The sequence below is a fragment of the Panthera uncia genome (genome assembly GCF_023721935.1).
Source record: "Panthera uncia isolate 11264 chromosome A1 unlocalized genomic scaffold, Puncia_PCG_1.0 HiC_scaffold_17, whole genome shotgun sequence".
Taxonomy (NCBI): domain Eukaryota; kingdom Metazoa; phylum Chordata; class Mammalia; order Carnivora; family Felidae; genus Panthera; species Panthera uncia.
This window is the reverse complement of record NW_026057577.1, coordinates 17849460-17872027: the sequence shown is the minus strand read 5'-3', so window position 1 is coordinate 17872027 and position 22568 is coordinate 17849460. Positions and strand designations below refer to the sequence as shown.

General features: G+C 43.4%; 1 protein-coding gene across 1 annotated transcript in view; it reads right to left on the bottom strand.

The window, feature by feature from the left end:
• Positions 1-9974: 9974 nt before the first annotated feature.
• Positions 9975-22568, bottom strand: part of PRDM6 (PR/SET domain 6) — a 106810-nt gene continuing 94216 nt past the window's right edge. The window contains exons 6-7 of the mRNA XM_049649098.1: positions 19496-19672; positions 9975-11973 (exon numbers count right to left, since the gene is read on the bottom strand). Coding sequence (XP_049505055.1) covers positions 11859-11973; positions 19496-19672 — 292 coding nt within the window. The 3' untranslated portion in view covers positions 9975-11858. The remainder of the gene's footprint in view (positions 11974-19495; positions 19673-22568) is intronic.

Below are 22568 nucleotides of genomic sequence, written 5' to 3'. Positions count from 1 at the left end.
CCCATGAACCATGAGATCATGACCTGAGCCAAAATCAAGAGTCAGATGCTCAGCTGACTGAGCCACCCAAGTGCCCCTTGAAATTCTTTCATTAAGGAGGTTCAAGATAAAACAGATTGTTAACCCTTATAAAATATTTATGTGTGTATATGTGTGTGTTTGTGTGTGTGCATGCACAGGCTACCTGAAGGCAACAAAAATTGACAGGAAGATCACTACCCACTTCATTCTACGGTGATTTTAAACTTAAACTTGCATTTTACGTGCTCGGATAGATACTAGCTAATTGACTTTGGTTGTAACTGGGATTCCAAATAGCTAGTATTCCCTTACAATTGTATGCATGTGGTACATAATTTCTATATACACAGATTTGGTTTTAGTTTGGCGATGGGAAAAGGGAATAATCTTTGGTAACAGGTGGGAAGAAACCCTACCTCGCTTGAGTTGTCCTCTTAAATGTTAACGAAATGGCCTCTCTAACCTGTTGATGTGGCCTGGCTTTCTTTCTGGGTCTCTATGGGCCTTATACCGAGTCATAAACAAGGAGAGGAGCTCTTGAGCTCAGTAAAACACACCCAATCCCCTGTTGCTCTTGCTAGAAGAGTTAATCAACCCTGCTTGATGTTCCTCATTCCCTAGAATCTTCAGGTAGAGAATCAAGAAATACATGTCTCTATTATCACCTAGGAGTCTTTTATTTTTATTTTCACTCCATCATTTGAAAATATAATTCATGACTGGAAGGCACCATTCCAAATGCAAGATCTTAGTGTGACAGGTCCTTAAGCTGGGAGATCCAGGCCCCCCTTCTCTGAAATTCAATGTGAAGCTTGGTGTGTTTCTGGGTTTTTCTGTGAAGCAGTCACTTTCTCAAAGAAATCCATCAACCCCAAAAGGTAAGAAGATCCAGAGCTCAGCTCAATGCTATGAGCCATTGGTTGGTTGTTGACTATTGGTGAATTATCTAGTTTCCGTGTGCAAAAGTAGTACCCACACAGGGGATGGAAACAATGGCAAAAATTCAATAAAAGGAAAAACCTTTGATTCACATATGACACACATGTCCCAGTGAAGGGAACAGTGGATAGCCATCAATGCAAGTGATGGATCTTAGGCATGAGCCCACATCAACAGTTTTTGTGATAGCTGTTTAGTAGGGAATTCAAACCCTTGTCTCCATTTTGACACATCTCAGAAAGCAACTCCTCAGACTTTCCTGAAAGTCTCCTCCAAGAGAAGTGATAACTCCCTCAAATCTGTCCCTGACAGTTTTCATATGACCTCCTACCACCTACCATTTTATTTGATTACATATCTTTCTCTCTCTTCCAGATTTTATCACCTACCAGGTCCCATTCAATTTTATATATAAGCATCTTTTAAAAGTATTTGTGGGGCACCTGGATGGCTCAGTCGATTAAGCATCCGACTCTTGATTTCAGCTCAGATCATGATCTCATGGTTTATGAGTTCGAGCCCTGCATTGGGCTCTGTGCTGACGGTGCAGTCTGCTTGAGATTCCCTCTCTCTCTACCCCTCCCATTTGTGCTCTTTCTCAAAATAAATAAACCAAAAAATTAAAAAAAAAATTTGCTAAGTGACTGTGTGAACAGATGAATAACATGGGTTGTCCCATTAGTTAAAACTACTTAGAACTATTCGTACCAGGAGGCTGAAAACCACAACCCAGTTCGCACCCCCCACACCCATAGCTGGCCCTGCCCTCCTCCCACCAAGAGGTGTGGACCTGAGCCTACTAACGAGAGAAGCAAGCTATGCACAAACATGGTCCCATGTGTGTTCCCAGAGCACACTTTCCTTAAACAATCTCCAGAAGGAGACTCAGATGTCCTATAGCTGCAGGGTACTGCTCTTTTGAAAGTAGATCTTTACTTCTGAGGTAATCTTTTGCTCAAGAAACATCTGCGTGTCGTTCTGGGGCAATGGAATATCCATGTGGTGTGACAGAAGAAGCAGGCTATTATTCAACCCAGTTCCCGGGGTTGGGGCTGGCTGCTGAGCCTGGCCACGCACAGAGAGTCAGCATCCTCATGGCACAGCTGCTGACTGTGCACGATCCTTTCCATGTTTATTATGCAGGAGTGATCCTGATGCTTATAGAAAGGATGAGCGACCTAAACAAGGAACACAAACCCCTCACACCGAAAAACTCAATCTTCCACTTGCTGAGCCCACAAAACCTGGGAGTCATTTTTGAGTCCTCTCTTTATCTAACATTCCACATCCAATCCATCCACAAATCATCCCAATAGACCCAGAATTGTATGACTTCTCGCAGTCTTGACCACTACTCCCCTTGCAGGAGATGCTGTCTGTCACCTGTTCCCTGTAGTGAGCTATCCTCATAATTAATTCCCATCTTCAGACCATATGCCCTTACATTCTGTGGTCCAAAGAGCAGCCAGGTGATGTTTTCCAAGCGGACCTTGCCCCACCTCACTCAGGGGAAAGAGTCTTCAAGATTTCCCAAGTGGCCTTCAAGGCTCTCATGGTCCACTTCCCTTTACCACGCTGACCTTAGCCCCTTACCACCTTCCCCTCTGCCACTCCACTCCAGCCTCAGTGTTTTCCTGGATGTTTCTTGAAGTTCACATACTCTTTCTGAGTCAAGTGGAACTTCATTCTCTAACACAACAAGAGGTAAATCAAACAGCTGACTGTGGCTTTCTGATTGTGAGCCCTTGAGGCCGTGGACACTCAGAAGGATCACAGACCCAGGCTACTCTGAGGCTAATGGAGGCCAGAGATAAAAAATCGAGTCTACAACTGTGGCCGGGCTTCTGCATATTAAGTTTCCTTGATAGTGTACCCAACCTGGTTGAGCAAGTAAGCGACCAAGCCCAGAAGCGAGGGGCAGAGCCACCTCTAAAAGGCCCAGGTAACCACAGGAATGAATTTTGAGTCGTTCTGCTAGCCAGTTCCACAAGCTTCCTTATTCCATTTTCTAGCTTACACTCTCCCAAGAAGAATTTGTTGACGCCTACCACCCAATCAGTTTGCTGACGGATTCTAGAATCAAACAGCTTGCACTTGGGGAAGTGACCAACATGGGGCTGGAAAGGCAGAGCCCACAGGCACATCCAAGTCAGCACAGGCAGGTCTTATGAATCCAATGTATTTATAATCCTTTGTCAATTATCTCTAAATGTGTGCCTGCTTCTCATTTAAACACAATGTAATCCCAGGACAGACTATCATAAGAATACAGCTGAATGTATGATCTCATTGCTCCTTTGTAGTTGTTTTTTTTTTTTAAGATGTGAATTTAATAAGATGTAAAAGCATAAACAAATTGTTTACCATTCTAACTACAAGACAGTCAGTCCTATCCATCCTATAAGCGAGCAGTCCTTACAGCAAGCATTCGATACCACAGTGAGCTTCTCTCCTCATTCTCCTGACTCACTTGTTTAAACTTTCCAAACCTCAAAAACAACAACTGAAATTAAATGCTAACCCTACCCATTTTATTTGGTGGGGAGGTGGAGAGAGAGAGAGACAGATATCTATTCTAGTGGGGAACATTCACAATAAACTTAAAATTAGCATATCAAGGAAATTTACACAGTGTCCTGACAGCATCTAAATACCACATTTCTAGTAGGATGCTACAGGCTGGATGCCTTCCCTTGACAGAACAAATTAAATTACCTTGGGGACATCAGGTTTACAAAATAATTATGCTGATCTGAGCCAAAGCTTTCCTTCATGCCGGAGTCACCACATGACTCAATTTATACCGGAGGAAGCATCTTTCACAGAGGACTTAGGACTTCCCAGAAGAATTTTGCCTCTGGTTTTGCTATTGTATTCTCTCCAAGTCGGGAAAACCTCAAGTCCGCGTACTGGATTGTTCAGGGAAAGTAAGTCTACAAGGGTGGATTTTTACAATTAGAAAATGCTTGCATGGGGATCCACAGTGTGAGTAGGTGGACATTTGGTCCACATGGCTGCTCTCCCTGACATGTGGTGATCATCTACTGTAGGAGGATTAAAAAAAAACAAAAACAAAACATAAACAGAATTCTGCTGTAGCAATATACCTCCAGTTGGTTGAAGTTTCTATCAAGATTGTTTCCAGTCAGGAGTGATACGCCAAGCTTTGGGGGAGAAAGGCAGCAATAGAGATGTTTTGTACGAAAGGAAATACCAACTGCAACCCACCATGTTTCACTGATGGGGGAAACCTGTTCATCATTTTGACCAACAAGATTCTAATAGGAATCTGAATTTGGAAAAAACGTAGCCTACCCTGTGGTTTCTATACCGTGATAAAGAACTGCCTCGTAAGAAAGTCAGCTCATGGAGAAATGTTGTCAACTTGCTTTTCGAACCCACCTCAAAAGGAGTCTCTAGGTTGTGGCTACGAACGTCAACTGGTTCCTTGAGTACCTCACGCAGGTAACTATGTTGTTTATACCTTTGACAAACCAAACCTATAAGGACTCCCATCTTTGTCCCTCGATGCTTGAAACCAACAGACTAACCACACAAGCTCATATTCTTAATGGACACAGCTACATAATTACTCCATTGATGCCTGAAAAGTAACTCACTTTGCATTTAGTCAGAACAAAGAAAGAAAACGAGATTTCACTTAGCCCCATTCACGATGTGTCTTCGCTTGTCAATAGTGCTCTAGCCCAGCTCTCCTTTGGCCACGGCCCAACATAACCTGCCTTCCTGCCTGATGCCATTTGTTTCCAATGTGTATCACAGGCTTCAGAGGATTCTTTTTAAGGCGGACTTTCAGTTGCGAGTTTGGAAAAACAAAAACAATGCCTGCCAGCAATGGGATATTTGAAAATTTGTTGTTCAGCAGGACAGATTTGGTGATTACAAAATCAGCACCTACACGGACACACCCATATATATATATATATATATATATATATATATATATGTATGTATATACGTGTATATATGTGTATATATATCTGTATATATATGTGTATATATATCTGTGTATATATATGTATATATATGTGTATATATGTATATATGTGTATATGTGTATATATATGTGTATATATATGTGTGTGTATATATGTGTGTATACACACACACACACATTTTGTCTGTTTTTATTTAAGAGAGCGGTGTGCAAGTCTCGAGTCAAGAGACAGAAGGAAAAAGAGCATCTAAGACAGGTTCTACAGTCGATGCAGAGTCCACTTCAGGGCTCAAGCCCATGACCCTGGGATCATGACCTGAGCAGAAATCAAGAATTGGACACTTAAGTGACTGAGCCACCCAGGCGCCCCTACAATGACACATATTTTAAGAGCAACTCAGCATTGTTTCTAGAAACACGTTTTATAAACACATGACACTTGTGTCTTTTTATTTTAAAAAACTCTTGTTCTCAAAAAGAGGCTTTGAATAGAGGTTTTCCCTCTTAGAAAATTACTGTTGTGTGGTTTTGGAGGAGGGAAAATGGTAAAGAACCTGCTAAGATTAAGTACACATGAGAAGAGGAAAATGATAGTATCTTTGTTACAGAGTTACTGAGGATTAAAGTAAGATAATCTATGTCAAGCAGTTAGAACGGTGCCTACCAGTGACTGCACAATACAAGTTGCTATCATTATTCCTGTGAACATGTGGAAAAGAAGTTCATTTTATTAATTTTTTAAATGTTTATTTATTTTTGGGAGAGAGAGAGATAGAGAAGGGAAAGGACAGAGAGAGGGAGACGGAGGATCCAAAGTGGCTTTGCACTGACAGCAGAGAGCCCAAAGTAGGGCTCGAACTCATAAACTGTGAGATCGTGGTCTTAGCCAAAGTCGGCTGCTTTACTGAGTGAGCCACCCAGGCGACCCGTCCATTTTATTTTCCTATTAAAACTTAGTCAACAGACTGTTTTCTAAGCACAACGGTTGCCTCTCAATACAGAGGGAAGGTAATTCAATAGTTTTATGTCTGTGCTCTGTTTTCTGACATATTTTTGTTTCTTGTCATTTTTCCTATTGATCCGATGAACTATCTGACATGCATTACTTAAAAAGAAGAAACTAAGTAAATACTGGCATTGTTAAACATGACCATGAATTACAGGCTCAACATCTGACACAAGCCTTCCACAAGGAAAGCAATATCCTTCTCAGTTTGGTTCTCCCTGGCCAGTTGTTCCTGACAGCTGATCGTCGGGTTTGGAGAATCGAATCTTGAGAAAGTCTGAAATGTGGCTCTTCCCGGGACTCTACGTTGTTATTTGGTAGTAGTCCAGATAGGTGTTAGTGATAGGGAAACCTCACACTCTTGGCTGGATAAGTACCCAAACATCCAGTCGCTTCATAAAACGTCTCCGAACCTCTTTGCCTTGAAAGGCTCCTGACAAATGAATGACATTTCTGGAACATGCTGTTATCACTCAAAGCAGCACATCTCTCAGGATCTTTTAGGATTTGATGTCAGGAACTGGAAAAGGTTATGGGAGATAAAATTAAATGCACATCGAAGAAGGAAAAGAGAAGCGAACTTTTCGGAAAGTGTGTTTGCTATGTGCCCGACTCCTACAGGCATATGTAGCCTCAAATAGAAAATGACAGATTCACTCCTAAAACACAAGGCTGCCTGGGCCGCCTCCGAGGGACCCACTGACCTGAGGCTGTTCCAGAAATGTCCCGCCTTTTTAGACGCATCACGTTTCCTATTTTAAACAACGCAACAGATACCTGTGTTTCAGTTTTTACAGCAGGGCACGCTAATAACAGCAATGATGTTATTTCTTCCATGAAACGCAATGAAATGTTAGCTGCTTGTAGGAACAACTCTTGCAACCCGTTACTACCAATTAATTTCGCAACGATACACCAGAGACCCGAGGCCTGGGAAAGTGGTTTCATGGAAGAGGAAGACCACCCAGTATTAGTTGCACGAAGAGATGGATAGCGAGGTCCAAAACCAAATTTAACCAAACAACTGCTCTTCTTAAACCAAAGGTGGGTGTCCACACTGATGTGCTAAGATCCCTGGGTACCATTTAGGGGTCGCCACCTCTGAGAGCACCACAGCCACAAAGTGGGGACGGGGGCTGCATTGCCAAGGCTTGTCACCAATGAGGCCGCTCAGACGCACACAGGGGATGCCGCGTTCCCTGCCTGAGCACGTCCAGCCCGTATTTATTCCCTAACCCTAGAAGAGGGCCGTAAAAACCCTAAGACTCTGGACTCCAGTCCTGGTACCTCGATATGGATGCTAAGTAGCCCGGTGGGTCAGCCAAAGACAATGTAGTGGCACATCTTAATTTCTTTTGAAATATGCTACCTTCTGGTCCCCAGTTGCACTGACATCTGAGGCTCACAACTGTAGCAACCTCTGTGACTTCACTAAAATAACAGCCTAAAGGACTAAAATCCCCATGCTGTTAGCCAGCCACTTACGAGGGAGAATACGAGAAAATTGTATTCTTTCATCAATAATCACTTAAATAAGGCCACTTAGAGCAAACACCTAAAAGGGGGCATTTATACAAAATAAAGAGTTCGCTGGGGCACCCTGGGTGGCTCAGATGGTTAAGTGTCTGACGTCCACTCAGGTCACAATCTCATGGTTCATGGGATTGAGCCCTGTGAAGAGATCTGCACTGACCCTGTAGAGCCTGTAGGGATTGTCTCTCCCTCTCTCGTTCTCTGTCCCTCCCCCACACACGCATGCTCTCTCTCAAAATAAATTAGAAAAAAAAATTTTTTAAACTTCAAAATAAGAGTTCACTAAATATTTGTTGAGTAAACGAACGACACCAGGCACTAATCAACTGACGAAAAAACAGATGAGTTGGTAAATGGTAGTAAATCTTTGTACATCTGGATCAGAATGAAGTTTTTCAGTTTTTACAATAAACTGTAAGCCCTGTGAGGACAGAAGTGGTGTCATAATGTTTTCTGTCGTGTTATCCACATAATTTTCCCCCCAAAAGGCTACACTTGAATGGAAATTCAGTAAATATTTACTAACTGAATCAAATTATATAAACTATACAAATCTGGTTTTACGGCTTTAACTATCCACACAATAACTCTGTAAAAGTAGATCTTCCCCTTTTAAAAAGTCACTATGAAAGATAAAGACAACCAAAACTAAAAGCTTAGGTTTAAAAAAAAATCATGCACATTTCCTGGGGAAAATATGTGACTTTACCTCCAGTTACTGAGATTTTTCTAGAAATGTTACTTTTGCAGCCCCACCTGGCATTTCCCCTTGGCTTAGGCTCTTAGCTAGACAAATGAGCATGTGCGAGGATAGTACATCTTATTCTGGAAATACAAAGTGTTCCCCAATGATAGAAGAGGGTAATCATGGAAAGCTTAAGGAGGCAAATACCGCTTCGGCGGACAGCCTCCCCTGTCCCAGCAATTCCGAGCTTTTATGCTCTTTACACTGTAATGAATTAGGAAGTTGCTAAGAAGGGAAACGCAAAATTTATGACGGCAGTTTCTGCCACCCATTTGCAGTGTCCTGAGTATCTATCATTTTTAAGTACAAACGCTCAAGCAATAGCTGGGAGATATTAGGGAGAAATCCCCTCCGTGGCACATACCTCAATTAAAAGCATTTATAACCCAAATAATGTCTGGACCTGCTTCAGGACTTCAAGTCAATTTACAGGTGGAGGCCTGTCTTACGAACAGACAGCCTGGGCTAGTCCGCTAGAAACTGAGGACGGCTCAACAATGTGAACATTAGGGCTGTCCTCGATTTTCTATTTGTTAAAGAGAAAATCTTTCTGACCAAGTTGGGTGGAAAAGACATGCCAAACGTCTCCCTTTCCAATAAAGGAGAAAAAGAGGCTTCAATGGAGCAGAAAGCTAGAAGAATCTTCTGGTTTAAAAAGGTTGCTGCCATATGAAGTGGGACTTTGGGGTCAGCTAGGAAAACCCTGAGAGTGGCAGAGACCACGGTTATGGAAACCTCCCGTGGCAGGGGTGCCTGGACGGCTCAGTCGGTTAAGCAACCGACTTGGGCTCAGGTCATGATCTCACAGTTTGTGAGTTCAAGCCCTGCATTGGGCTCTATGCTGACAGCTTGGAGCCTGGAGCCTCGTTTGGGTTCTGTGTCTCCTCCTTTCTCTGCCCCTCCCGTGATCATGCTCTGACTCTAAATAATAAATAAATGTTTAAAAAAAAAAAAAAAAAAAAGAGAGAAACTTCCCATGGCAGACAAGGGAGGAGTGAACTTTTCTCCATCTTGCATGTGGAGGTCCTGGGAACTGAGTAGAGCACATGTGTGTTTCATTGTGAAATGCGGTAAATGACAGAGCGATTTTTCTCAGGGAAAAAAATTGTTGGGGACATACAGGTGAGTCCCTTCGCATCACATTCAAAATGTACAGCCAAATGTTTCATCTTTAATAAATGGAACAGCTTCCTCCTCTGTACAGCCAATCTGACATGTTCTTAGAGGTTTTAGGTTACTAAGGCTCCATGTTCTTTCCACCGTGCCCAATGGCACGCAGTTTTGGCAAATGCCTCCATCATTTAAGACAAGGAACTATGAGACAAAACACATTCCTATCTACCAGAGGGAATACTTTTCATCAGCAAAACTTACAGGGCAGCACAGGATGCTTACAAGTTGCTCGACAAAAAGCCAAAAAGAACCAAGAGAACATTCTAGGTCATATCTGACAATGGAGATCAGGATTGCTCAAATTCCTCTTTGGAGCCCACAATCTTAGAGATTATTTTGAGACATAAATATATTGTTAAAAAGACAAATAACAAGCCTGAAATGGAGTCATTTGCACCGGCACAAGAGTCAACCACGATTTAACTACAGTTTCAACCTAACCTACGAATGTGACCTTTTATGAGTCAGTCTGAAATTTCCTGACCAGCAAATTAACCTACATGATAAAAATCCTGCCAGTTCCCTTCCCCCTAAAAAAAAAGATGTCGTGACCTGCAAGAACCCTTCCTTTTCTTTTGCTGATAACTTCCTCCCCCTCCTTTCTTCCTATAAAAACCTCCTACTTAGTCCAAATCCTGGAAGCATCTCTCTGCTCGCCAGATGGGACACAGTCCAGTTCATGAATCCTTTAATAAAGCCAATCAGATCTTCAAATTGACTCGATTCAGTTTGGTTTTTTAACCATGTATGTATAGATAAATTGCAAACACAATGAGGCCCTGTTCCACACCCATTTTAAATGTGGCAGTTGGGTGCTAAGGGGCGGGGAGGCAAAATTGAAAGTAAAGGAAGATTTTCTGAGAAGCAAATCCATGAGGACAGAATCAGGTGCACCACACAGGGGTACCCTTGCCTTCCGGCAGCCAGTTCCGTGTCTCGTGTTTTTGTTAAGGGAAGACCGGGGGAGGGCTAAGAGACAAAGAGTTCCTCAAAAGGCTGTGTCCTGCTACCACGCGATCAAGAAACCTACAAGGCAGACTTGGGCTCCACCACGAGGCTGGGAGCTCACGGACATGAGTACAGTGGCCACCCGCTCTTCCTGAGAGTGGATCGTTTCGCGGGATGTGGACCCAATGTGACCAGGCACCACTGTCGAACTGCCAAAAGGCTAGCTCAAGTTCACTCACTTCCCTTGTGCTCAATCAAGGGGGGGGGTGAAATTATGTACACCATCTTTGCTCTTCCAACAGATTAACGATGAGAGAAGAGTATTATCAAGGGCCAGAGGAGATGAACAGGTAATTCCAACTGATAAAAAAAGCTGTTCTTGTGCGGTCTGTTCTAATCACAACCCTGTCCCCAGTTCCTCTACTCACTGCTTCCTGGTCTGGGCTATTTTCCCTTATTTTTGCAGCAACGCTCCCCTGACACTCAGGAGTGAGGAAAGGGGTCTCCCGGGCTTCCTCTACTGGAGGAAAGAAGACAAAACTACCTCGGAGGGCGCTGACAATGGGGCCGGGCACCCTTTCTGCTCACGTATTCAACACTTTCATAGACACAATGAAAAAAATTCCTGGAAGCCTAATACCTTATGTTTCGGCTTCGTACCGAAGAACTTTATTTTTTGTTTTTGTGGGTTTTTTTTTTTTTTAAGCTAAAATGTTATTGAAAACAAAATCTTCTCCACTAGCTGCTTCGGAACGATATACTGTATTATGAAGCTCTGTACATTTTAAATGTTTCTGAGATCTTGACAAGACAAAGTAAGTTCCCCACTTTTTTTTTCCCCCTTCAATCTTGAAACCGAACCGTTTTCTTCCTTTTCAAGGCTCCTCTGCCTCAAGGTCAGGCTGCCGGCTGGACGGATGGACGGAAGGAGTGGCGTAAAAAGGGCCTTGGAAACAAGCGTGGAAAACATAGACACGGGCCACCCGCGGGGCTGACGGTGGCAATGAGTTAGCGGAGGCTCTGGCTTCTGGTTGTGCGGTCCTGCTGGGGTGGCCAAATCGGGCCACACAAACCCCAACGGCAGGAAGGAGGGCTGTACAATGTGGGTCCCCTTGAATCATGCTACAAAAAAAAAAAAAAAAAAAAAAGGTGCAACGAGAAAGAAGTCCCTGTGCATTCTTAGTCACAAGTGTGAGCCGAAGAACCCACACGATTCCTCCCTTTGGTATTAAATTACAGTTTAAAAAAGCTTTTTAGAAACAAAGCAAATACATGGGAGGACCGGAAACGTGAACCGTCCCAGGTTGTGGTCCACTGAAACAAGTCTCATCCCTAGTCATAAATAAATAATCTCTTTCCTGGTCTGACTTCCACGCCAGGATCAATATCTCTTTAACATCTTACTTATTTTATTACTGCTTTTGGTTTTCTGGGACTGATTGAAAGTTGCTCAGAGGAAATCTTTGGTTTTGCTTAAGTGTCCATGACATTTAATCATGACTTTGCTTGCAGTTTAATTCCAACCAGTCAATCAGTTAATCCACTTCAATTGATTCTGGGCTCTCAGTTATTGGCTTGCACTCATTGGGCATCCGCTGGTGCCGGCTCAGCTGCGTGGCCTGCGTGAAGCTCCGTTCACACCTCTCGCACCTGGTGGAGGCAAGAGAGAAAATTGAGACCGGGGAGCGGGGGCCTGCAGGGTGATGGGCTTCCTCTCATCCTGCCTAATGAGAACAGACACTCCAAAGTGGCTTCAGATTTTACCGGCTCAAGAGGTTTAATTGGTGGCTCCTTCCAAGGCCTGGATGCCCGGGACGGGACAAAGCCCGTCTGATGCAGAACAGAGGGATCTGTCAATAGGCAGAGGGAAGGTGATTTCTCCAGAGAGCCCTGTCCTGCTGCAGCTCTGATCACTGTCAGTTCAAATAGATAAAGAACAAAAAGAGATTTTTAGGAGTGAGCCATCAAAGCAGCAGCTTGTCTGCAGTTTTCTGCTCCGTAACCCCAAAGAGAAATTGATGACAAATAGAATTTCACCTGCTGCTAATTTAAAATCAGGGATTCTACTCCCCTCGGCGTAGCAGCCAAAGATCCCGTGTCACCTCCGAACATGGGGTGTGGAGGAAGCACTACATTAGTCTGCGGCGACCGCAGGGGGTGGGTGTGGGTGGTTGTTTCTGTGCAGAAGTATCACAGTGCGAGCAAACTCAGGGCAAGAAGAATGTTTGCGGGTGGGATGGGAGACAGAAAAATTCAGGATCGACCCGTGTTTGTGTGGCTCAAGAGGCTCAGCCCTCTAGAAGGTACAGTAGAAAGAAGGTAACTGTGGGCCATAGTGAGGAGTCAGTGTGTCTGATGAGGAGCAAAGTGGCATCCTGCTCCAAGAGTAACTCCTGGCTTTAATGTTAAAAAATAAAATAAAATAGTTTTAAAAGTAGATCGTAACCTAGAGACCCTGAGCTCAACCCACCTCCTATGCAACACACTGACTACCTTGATGGCCACTCAATCTATATAAACCTCTCTCTCTCTCTCTCTCTCTCTCTCTCTCTCTCTCTCACACACACACACACACACACACACACACACACACACACACACACCTCCAATGGTGGTCTCTAGTTTCTCTGTGGTGGTTGCTATTCCTGGCTGGGGTCTATGACTATACACACACGCAAACTCTAGCAGCAAGCTGGGCATAGACAGTGATTTCCTGTCACCACTCTGCATGCACGGGCTGCCTGGAGCACTGGCCGAGCACCCATTAGGGCACAGCGGCTACCACAGCCATCCCCTCAGTGTCTTCTTCTCAATCATTTGAAGGAAAGGCTGTTCAGAAGAGTCGCAGACAGTTGTCCCTCCTTCTCTTTCTAAATTCTTTAATGCTTATTTTTGAGAGAGACAGAGGGACAGAGTGCGAGCGGGGGAGGGGCAGAGAGAGAGGGAGGCACAGAATCCCAAGCAGGCTGCAGGCGCTGAGCTGTCAGCACAGAGCCTGAAGTCGGGCTTGAACCCACGAACCGTGAGATCATGACCTTGGCAGAAGTGGGACGCTCAACTGACTGAGCCACCCAGGCACCCTGACTGCTGTCCCTCTCTTAACTAATGTAGTCACTGGTCTCAGGTCCCTGCATGACTGGATTGTGGCAAAGCTCTCAAGACAAAGCCCGCACTGCTCCATCATATGCCATGTGCCCCATTATCTGGGGGACAGTCCTCTCTTCTTTTTATTAGTACATTATATACAAAGTATCTAGCCACAGAGATAATTACCATAAATAAATAAATAAATAAATAAATAAAACATATCCATCCACTTTGGGGATTCTTGTATATTTTTTAATGCTGGGAGCCTGGGACTTGACCATCACGCTTGGATTTTTCAGGGCTCCCATTCCATCTGAACGTGTCAGGGTGAAGAAGTTGTGTTTCTTTGATTGTCTTCTGGGGAATATTTTTAGCAGCCCATTCCACTGTTAAAAACTGCACTGTGATCTTGACAAATGTATAATGTCAGCTTTAATGTATCAGACCTATCAGCTCAATGAAAATAACTCAGAAGTATTGATCAGCTAATGATTTTTGGTGTATTCATTAGCGTCCACGGTTAGCTCATCCTCTCTGTGGGGCTCCCGAAGGGCTGGTGACATGTTATCGCATTGCTGATCGTTTATTAGCGAACCGATCAGTTACTGGATCAGTGTGTCAGAATATACTACCTTTCACGGCTGACCAACTTTCAAATTATATTCCTTTTTAAAAAAAAAATTCTGAAGCTTCAGAATCCATTTCAAAGAAAACTGTTTGAAAATTACAAGGAAAGACCGTGTACCTGGGTCACACTTCTGCACCTCTAACCTTGTATATGAGAAGATAAAGAATTCACAAGTGAGAAGGTTAGTGCTTCATATAAGGCACAAGTGTACATCTATACGTAATAATTAAATATCCAGACTGGACGGAAACATTAAGAGGAGAATTACATTACTCTCAAGTGTGTGCCTAACCGGCCTCCTAGATACTTACTCTCTCGAAATAACTTGTTGTAAAAGAAAATCTACTAAGTCTGTCTATAGGACTCCCAAGGTCCTCACTGAGAAATCATCTTGGGGCACCTGGGTGCCTTAGTCGGTTGAGCATCTGACTCTTGATTTCGGCTTAGGTCATGATGCCAGGGTTGTGAGATTGAGCCCTAAGTCAGGCTCTGTGTTAAGCATGGAGCCTGCTTGAGATTCTCTCTCTCTCCCCGCCCCCCCTTCCCAGCTTGCACATACACTCTCTCTAAAAGAAAATAAAGCAAAATGAAATAAAATAAAAGTAAAACAAAATAAAGTAAAATAAAACAAAATAAAATAAAATAAATCATCTCTACTGCCATCTGCTCCAAGTGTGAATGAAAATACATGCAGATATGTGTATCTGTGTGGGTTGGTTCCTTACCAAATGAGGAAATGAAGACAATCAGATACAAAAATAATCTTTCAAATAAGGAATGAGCCTCCATTTTATATTCATCACCTTTAATTTTAGAAAAAATCCATTCACAAGTTATTTTCATAGTTTAATGAAACTCATCAGAAGGACTCCATGTAAATACCTGGGTTCTGGCAAGTCAAAGCCAGACTTCATCCGTGTTGGCATGTAATTAACCCTGAACTATATCACAGATGGGAGACCGGGTACCTTTAACCCTGGACTTCATCGAGTGCAGCAGAAAAAGGAGCAAAGCACAATGGGGGTAATGAGCTGGGAGCAAAGAAATGCTCTTGCCCACACGTCTTCCTCACTAGGCGGATGTCACAGCCACGGAAGGAACACTGTGCGAACGATGATGTGGAAAGTCATCCAAATATTCCAGCACAGAGAAACCCCCAATTTTCTATGAATATGGGTATCTTAGTTATATTTGATTTCCTTTTAGATCGGAAATCATTCTTTACTTAATCTGATAGGTGACTGGATTACAGGTACAGGGAGCCTAGCCATGGCCACCTGACACTGACAGAGGCCAAAATGAGGTCAAGTTCTGTTACACGGAATGGAAGCTCCAAGAAGCTCTCTTTCGTGCCTCTACAGACTGCCACCAAATGCTTCTTGGATTGGACCGAACTGCACAGGGCTTGTACATACGATGGGCTCAATGCATCTTTACTGATGTGCTCTTTTTATTTGCTCTGCTGCATGAATCTTGTTAAAATATTAGATGATCTTTGGAATATCCTTTTTTTTTTTTTTTAATGTATATACTGAGCCAATCTGGCTTTCCTTGAGGCAAAAACGTACGGATGAGTATTTTTCCCCTGCTTCTAACAGACATGAACAGAAGAACCTTTCCTGTGGGAAGTTTTGGTCTTCCCAGACTCCAAAGCTGGGCACCAAGCAGTTCACATGGGGTCCTCCAGGCAGAGCCAACCAGCCCCGCCCCCCCTAAAATCTTCAGAGATTATGGTTAATGTTTAGTAAGAGAGAAGGAAAAAGGAGTTCTTACTACAAAGAAGTTTTAGATGCCAATTCACTTCCTTCCTTCTTTCCTCTTTTCACTAAAGAGCTTGGCAAATGCTGTTAAATGAAATGATGTCTTGCTTTTGCTCCTTACTGTCCATGACTTCCAGTGTCACTGTACAAACTGAAAGCCAAGACCTTCATCATGCTCCTTTGATAGGTATTTTTTTCCTATGGGCTCTTTGACTTTAGAAGTTCTAAGTAGATACCCAAGTTGGCTGCCAACAGGCCCATGATCTACCTGCAGCTTGAGGGGTGGAGTATTTCAGTGGGCTCTCAGCCAATCAGATTTCAAGGCAAATCCTACACTGAGACTCTGATCTCTTAACGCCATATCTTCTCCAGCCTTCTTTGGACAGCAATAATCTTGATCTGCCTAAACCCACATCCCAGCAGATTTCAGAACTTGGAAAGGGCTCTCCCCTGTCATGGCAGGCTCCTGAAAATTCTGTGAAAGCCTCCGGGGCCCTGGGCGGGTGGGACAATTTGGAGACTGAGCCACTGGAGGCATCTAGGTGCAAGTTGCTCAAGGCATACAGTTTAGGATCCTGCAGCTTTACGAGGTTCTTTTCTTTCTTTGTAACGTTGTTTAAGCCAATACCCATTAGGTGAAGTAGTAAAATTAACTGTTGAGGTGAAATCCGTTTTTATTGACTAATCTGCAACAAAGGTTTTTTTGAATGTTTGTTTTATGAGCTTGTAAAAGAGTATCTTCATAATATTTACAAATGTCCGTGGGATGGATATCTGTGGGCAATGGTGAGAAGCTTCCCAAAACTCCCTTGGGATAGTTCAATCCAGAACGATCTGATTGTATACACTGAAGGATTTAGTTTTCCATTTCCTAGAAGATGTTTAAGTCTTGCACTATTAAAAACAGCATACGCTCAGTTCTCCCCTGGGAATATATATTTGATAAACTAAACACACACACACACACACACACACACACACACACAAACAAAAACTACCCAACCATACATATAGCTTGTAGCTATCATCCCAATAAGAGTAAAGGCAGAATGAACTAAAACACACACAGAATCTAATCCAACCAATTCTCATGCTTTTCTTGATTCGCTTTCCAGATGGAATTACGTGATGGTCACAAAAACACACTCTTGGAAAGGTAAATGATACAATTATTAAAGCCTCTCAAATATTAACCTGATGAATTCAAAGTAAGTTAAAATGGCAACGCTATTGGAAACATGACAAAAACAGGATGTTAGAGAAAAAAAAAATTGAGTTGGAGTCAACGAGGTTACACATAAGTAACACCTTAACATTAATAGAAATCTATTTCACATTTTGACCCTGAAACCTCTTCAATTAATTACTAAAACCTATTTACACAGCAACAAGATAAAAATCAATCTGATTCCTGGCACCGTGTCTGTCCGGCTGCCCTCTCTAATGTAAGGGGCCGGAAGGGTCGTCAATCCTACGTCTTTGCTTTTGCAAAGCTCTCTTGCTCAAAGGCCCTGGAAACGTGCTGCCGTCATCTTCCACATCCAGGGCAGTGATGAAGCCAGAATGTGCTAACCCTCTGAGGGGTCAGGACTGAGGGCAAGGAAAGAGTACACCAAACTCTAGAACCTGTGCTAACCACCGGCCCTGAGGGGAGATTAGAAGAAAAGAGGTCCATTTGGGTGATCACAGCCCTAGAGGGTCCAGCTTGGCCGTGGCAATGCAGGCTTGACTTCAGATCTCTTCCTATCCCCCTTAGCCAGATGCTTTTGCACAGTCAACAAGCTACACCTATGTACACAGACAACAATTAAAACTATTTTTACTACCAATGTATATCATAAATTAAACCAGGATGAAAACGAGTTAAGGATGATGAATAAAAGTAACTAATTCATGGGAGGTAAGCAAAGATGACCCTCTTTGATGAGTCCTCCCTCCGATGGCAGACACCAAGGCAGGCAGGACCCGGGCCAGCAGGACTCTGCCACCCTGAGACAAGCTCAGCCTCGGGTTGAGCACCATGGCAATGACATCCCATGCCAATAGGTCCAAACGGAAAATTATGGGTAATGAGAGCCTACAAGACTCCTTGGCTGAGATTGAGCAAGATTCATCTCTTATTGCCTCAATTATTTCTCTTCTGGCTTGAACTTGTCCTAAAGAAAATGAATAGGCTGTACGTCTAAGTCCTTTTAATCTTCCTTCTTAACCACCGAAAGCCAGTATGGCAAATGAGTAGAGACAGAGAGGGATGAACAGCAGAGTTCATCACAAAGACAGGAGAAGTTGCTTAGAGACAACTGACCAGACCAAGTCCAATGTGCTAGTCCACACTCCCAAGCCTTTCCACCTACTTGGGCTGCCAGAAGTACCTCTTTCCTTTGTCTATCTGGAAAACTCCTATTCATCTTTCAAGACGTATCTTCAACATCATCTCTCCCAGACAGCATTGAATCCTCCATTTCTGTGCTATCCTGTGGCACTATATATATATATATTATTTTCCTGCTCTTCACTTTTGCACTCTTTACCCTAAATTTTTACCCCCATAAATTATGTGGTCTTCAAAGACCGGGAAGTGGAGATGCATTCACCTTTGTATCTTCTGCGACTAGGTGGGTGCCTAGTACAAAAGAAGATGTTCAGTAGGTATGTGCTGAATGAATGAATACGTACATGGATAAATGAACGACTGAACGAGTGAGTGAACCAACAGCTCACCTCGCACGATTCAGATGTCCACTGTTTTCATGACTGTGCCGTATCTAGAAACAGTCTTTCACTCAGATGCTCTTACCTTGCCAAAGCCCTCGGAATTCATTCTCACCTCTTCCCACATTGCCTGAATCCTCAAGAATTCAGACATGCCCAGTATGTGGTCCTGTTTTGTTTTGTTTCACCAATATCGTAATTCTACGATCCAAAGAACACACTGGAAAGGCCACAGGTTGGCCACTGTCACGGAGTCAAACCACTTTAATAGATGGGGAAGAGGAGGAAATAGTTCACCAGAATCCTAAAACGTTCAAGTTCCCCAAGAGATCACTATTTAAATGTCCTAAACTGGGGTCACCTCACCCATGGTCATAAACTTGCTGGTGGCCAAAAGAGGACACTGTAGGGGCTCTCTGCTTAAATTCTAGAAGCACAGACCCTCAGGAACTAGAATCTCTTTTTTTTTTTTTAATGTTTATTTTTGAGAGAAAGAGAGACAGAGTGTGAGCGGGGGAGGGGCAGAGAGAGAGAGAGAGAGAGAAAGACACAGAATCTGAAAAGACTCCAGGCTCTGGGCTGTCAGCACAGAGCCAGACGCAGGGCTCAAACCCACGAACCGCGTGATCATGGCCTGAGATGAAGTCGGACACTCAACCCACTGAGCCACCCAGGCTCCCCTAGGAACTAGAGTCTTAAAATGACCTACTCCTTCTCCCTTATTTTACTGATGAGGAAACAGACCCAGAAAGATCATCTTGTGTCCATGGCCGCACAGCTTGAGCCAGGATCAGGGTATAGGCTTCCGGACATCGTTCTTTTAATGCCAACCACCAAACAAGGAAGTCCTCTCGGAGCCTGGATGCTCACCTTCCAAAACCTTCTCCACCCGCTGGCTGAGCCGAGCGGCACTGTGCCAGCTGGTCTGCTGGCTCTTGGAGAAGGCTAGGAGGAAAAGGGGGGTGAAGGGTCAGGCTCTACTCACTTGAAGGGCTTTTCTCCAGTGTGGGTTCGGATGTGGTTGTTGAGGGTGGTGGCCCCGGCGAAGGCACGACCGCAGTAGCCGCACTTGAAGGGCCGGTCACTGGAGTGAGTGACCACGTGGTTCCTCAGCTCTGATGGTTGTGAAAAGGACTGCGAGCAGTGACCACACTGGTAAGGTCTGAAACAAATAAAGAGACTGCCTGGTCATCACTGTCTGTGTCAGTCGGCGGAAATCAGCGTCACGAGGCAAGGGCCTTAACTTTCCACTGACATTTTCTCTGTTTTTAAAACCGCACCTAAGGCTTTGGCGGCTGGGTCCCCAAGACCGTGCCTGTGGCCCTGGGAACACAATTCACGGAGCTTCTGAGACACATCGGTATTCCCAAACGAATATTCCTTGCGGGTATCAACCATCCCGGTTCAAGAACCCTCGCTTTCTTGTTTTTTATCCCCACCCGAGGCAAATATTAGGGCGCTCTGGGGAGCACGGAGAGTACGGGCGTGATTAAGCAGGAACGTTACCAGAGAAGATACGGAATTGTCTCTCATGATTCCGCGGCACTTTTAACTTCTCAAAGTGCTTTACGAACAATTACGTAGTTTAGTCTTTACAATAATCCTCAGGGGCAGGGAAAGCAGCTGTTACTATCTCTGTCGGTTCAGAAAACTGAGGGCCAACTGTCCTCAGGGGAAATAAACTCTCGATGCCAAGGTCACCGCAGGGTGTTAGGACTTCATTCTGAGGTAAATATGCAGAGAAGTGAGCAAGCTGCTTGTGTGTTTCAATAAATACGTAACTGCCTTGGGGTCTACAACGAAGACATTTGATAGTGTGTCAGCACCGGTGTGCACCCCAATTTGTCTCTCTGTGACAAAAGTCCTGACTTGTACTTACTCTTTACAGCCACACACCCCACACACATACACATACACTAATATTTATCCATTGTGGGTCATCTTCTTAAACTTTAGCTCTCCAGTTTCATCCGTGGCAAGCAACGATTTAGAGCAGCACAGAAATGACGGGATGTCCCTGTGTCTGCAGAGGGAGGACGGTGATGGGAAAGCCAATGGAAGGAAGTTGTGACAAATACCTGATAATTAGCGAGATTATCAGAGAACATTCTTTCCAGTTCACGAGAAGTAAATCGATTTGGGGTTTTCATAAAGGACATTAGACTTCTGTCTGCTCTACCAGAGTTCTGCTGCTTACTTAAGCAGAGTCCGATGAGTGACAGAAACCCTGGGGAGTTCTCCCCACTCACAAAACTAGTTCTCATCCTTCTTTGATGGAACTCTAATTTATCAAAATTTTTGTTGGGAAAATTAATAATCTGTCATGAGCGATATTAACAGCACTCACGAAGCCCTGCTTTGTGGCCCAGGCGTTTCTGGCTGCATTTAGAAAGCCAATGGCAAAAGCAGATTTAATTGCTCTAGCTTTCACAAATGCGTAGGCTCCAAAGACCAGAAACCAAAACGAAGGACGAGGAGACAATGGCGAGCAAGCATGTAAAACAATTCAATTAAGTGCAAAATAAAGTGTACCCTCTCATTTGTCAAGTGAAGTGCTTAATTGTGGCTACTTGCCTCACTGAACACAAATACTATTATTTTACCAGGCTTCAGCACGCTGAGCACTGATTGTAGAATTTTTTAGCTTGATTAATAGTCCAGGATTGGTCAATAACTCAATACTATACAATTTTAATTACTTACATTTAGAAATCTATTTAACTGCTCTCAAACAAGTTTCAAAAAATATATATAAGCATCCTTGGTAAAGGAGTTTATCAATCTTGATAAATTGCATGTGCACTTTATTACAATTATTAAATATTGCTTTGAAAGCCATTAAAATGATATGTAAATGCAAATGTCTGCCTGCCAAGTCTGTTCTTTATAGTAACCGTTAACCTTAAAGTGTTCCTCAAGAAATCATTCTCTCAGGAGTGAACTTTTTAAACTATTGAAGATTATAAACAAAATAATTTATTAATATATGCTATATCCACTGACAATTGATTTTTCTAATAGTGAAGGGACCATTAACAGTTATTAGCCTCTGGTTATCTATTTTTAATAGCTATCACAATAAACAATAAGCCACTAAATAAAGCCAATTAATCTTTTCTTTTCTTTTTTTTCTAACTCTGCTGTCAAAAGTTGGGGTGATTTATTTCCCATAGTCAGGAGTCAATCCATCCTTTTTATGTTAATAGTCACAATCGCGAAGATTTACACACAGAAGAGCAGAAATGACCATGGGGAGGCTTATCCTGAAGTCTATTATCAAGGTAATACCAAGGAAAGACAAAGAGAATTCTAACACATCCATTTTGCCCAATACTATGGCCTGAGAGGCATTTGCTAGGTGTCCAGTGGCCTAAGGCACAACTTTAAAAACTTCGTGGAATTTAGCTTGACTTCATGGAAGGGTCTGCACGACAGGGAAAGCAGCACCGGGGAGTCCTGCTTCGGCCCCTAGCCTGAGTCAGCTGTGAGACTTTGGTAAGTCCACTTCCCCATGGTTTCCTCGTCTCTCCGCTAAGAGGGACATAGTGATTTATCTGCTCTCTAGCCTCCCATCATGCTCTGGTCCTGCTTCCAGACAATCAACCAACACGTGCAGCCTGAGAATCTGTCCCAAGACACAGCCCCCCAAGATGTAGCATCAACAACATGACCTCCATCTTGTATTGTGTGCACCAGCCGGTTCCCTGCACGGAGAGCCTTCCATGGTTTTGTGAGTATACATACTAATTAGAATACGACCCATTTAATCTTATTTGGTAAACAGTTGAGAAGTCAGGGCAACAAGAAAATCCAGGACCAAGATGGAGAACCAAACCTTACTTGAACTGATCTCAAGAAACAAAGCAATATCCCTTCATTCTCAGATATCCTGAAGAGTAAGATTTTATACCCCACGCTTACAGTCACCTCTGCAGAAGCTGACTTTATGTAGAGTTCAGAACTAAAATGTGAACTCGACTTGCCACTATAATAACAGATTGTCTCTCTCAGCCTAGAAATTTACAGGAAGTTAGCCTTCAGAAAGTCTGGAAGTTATA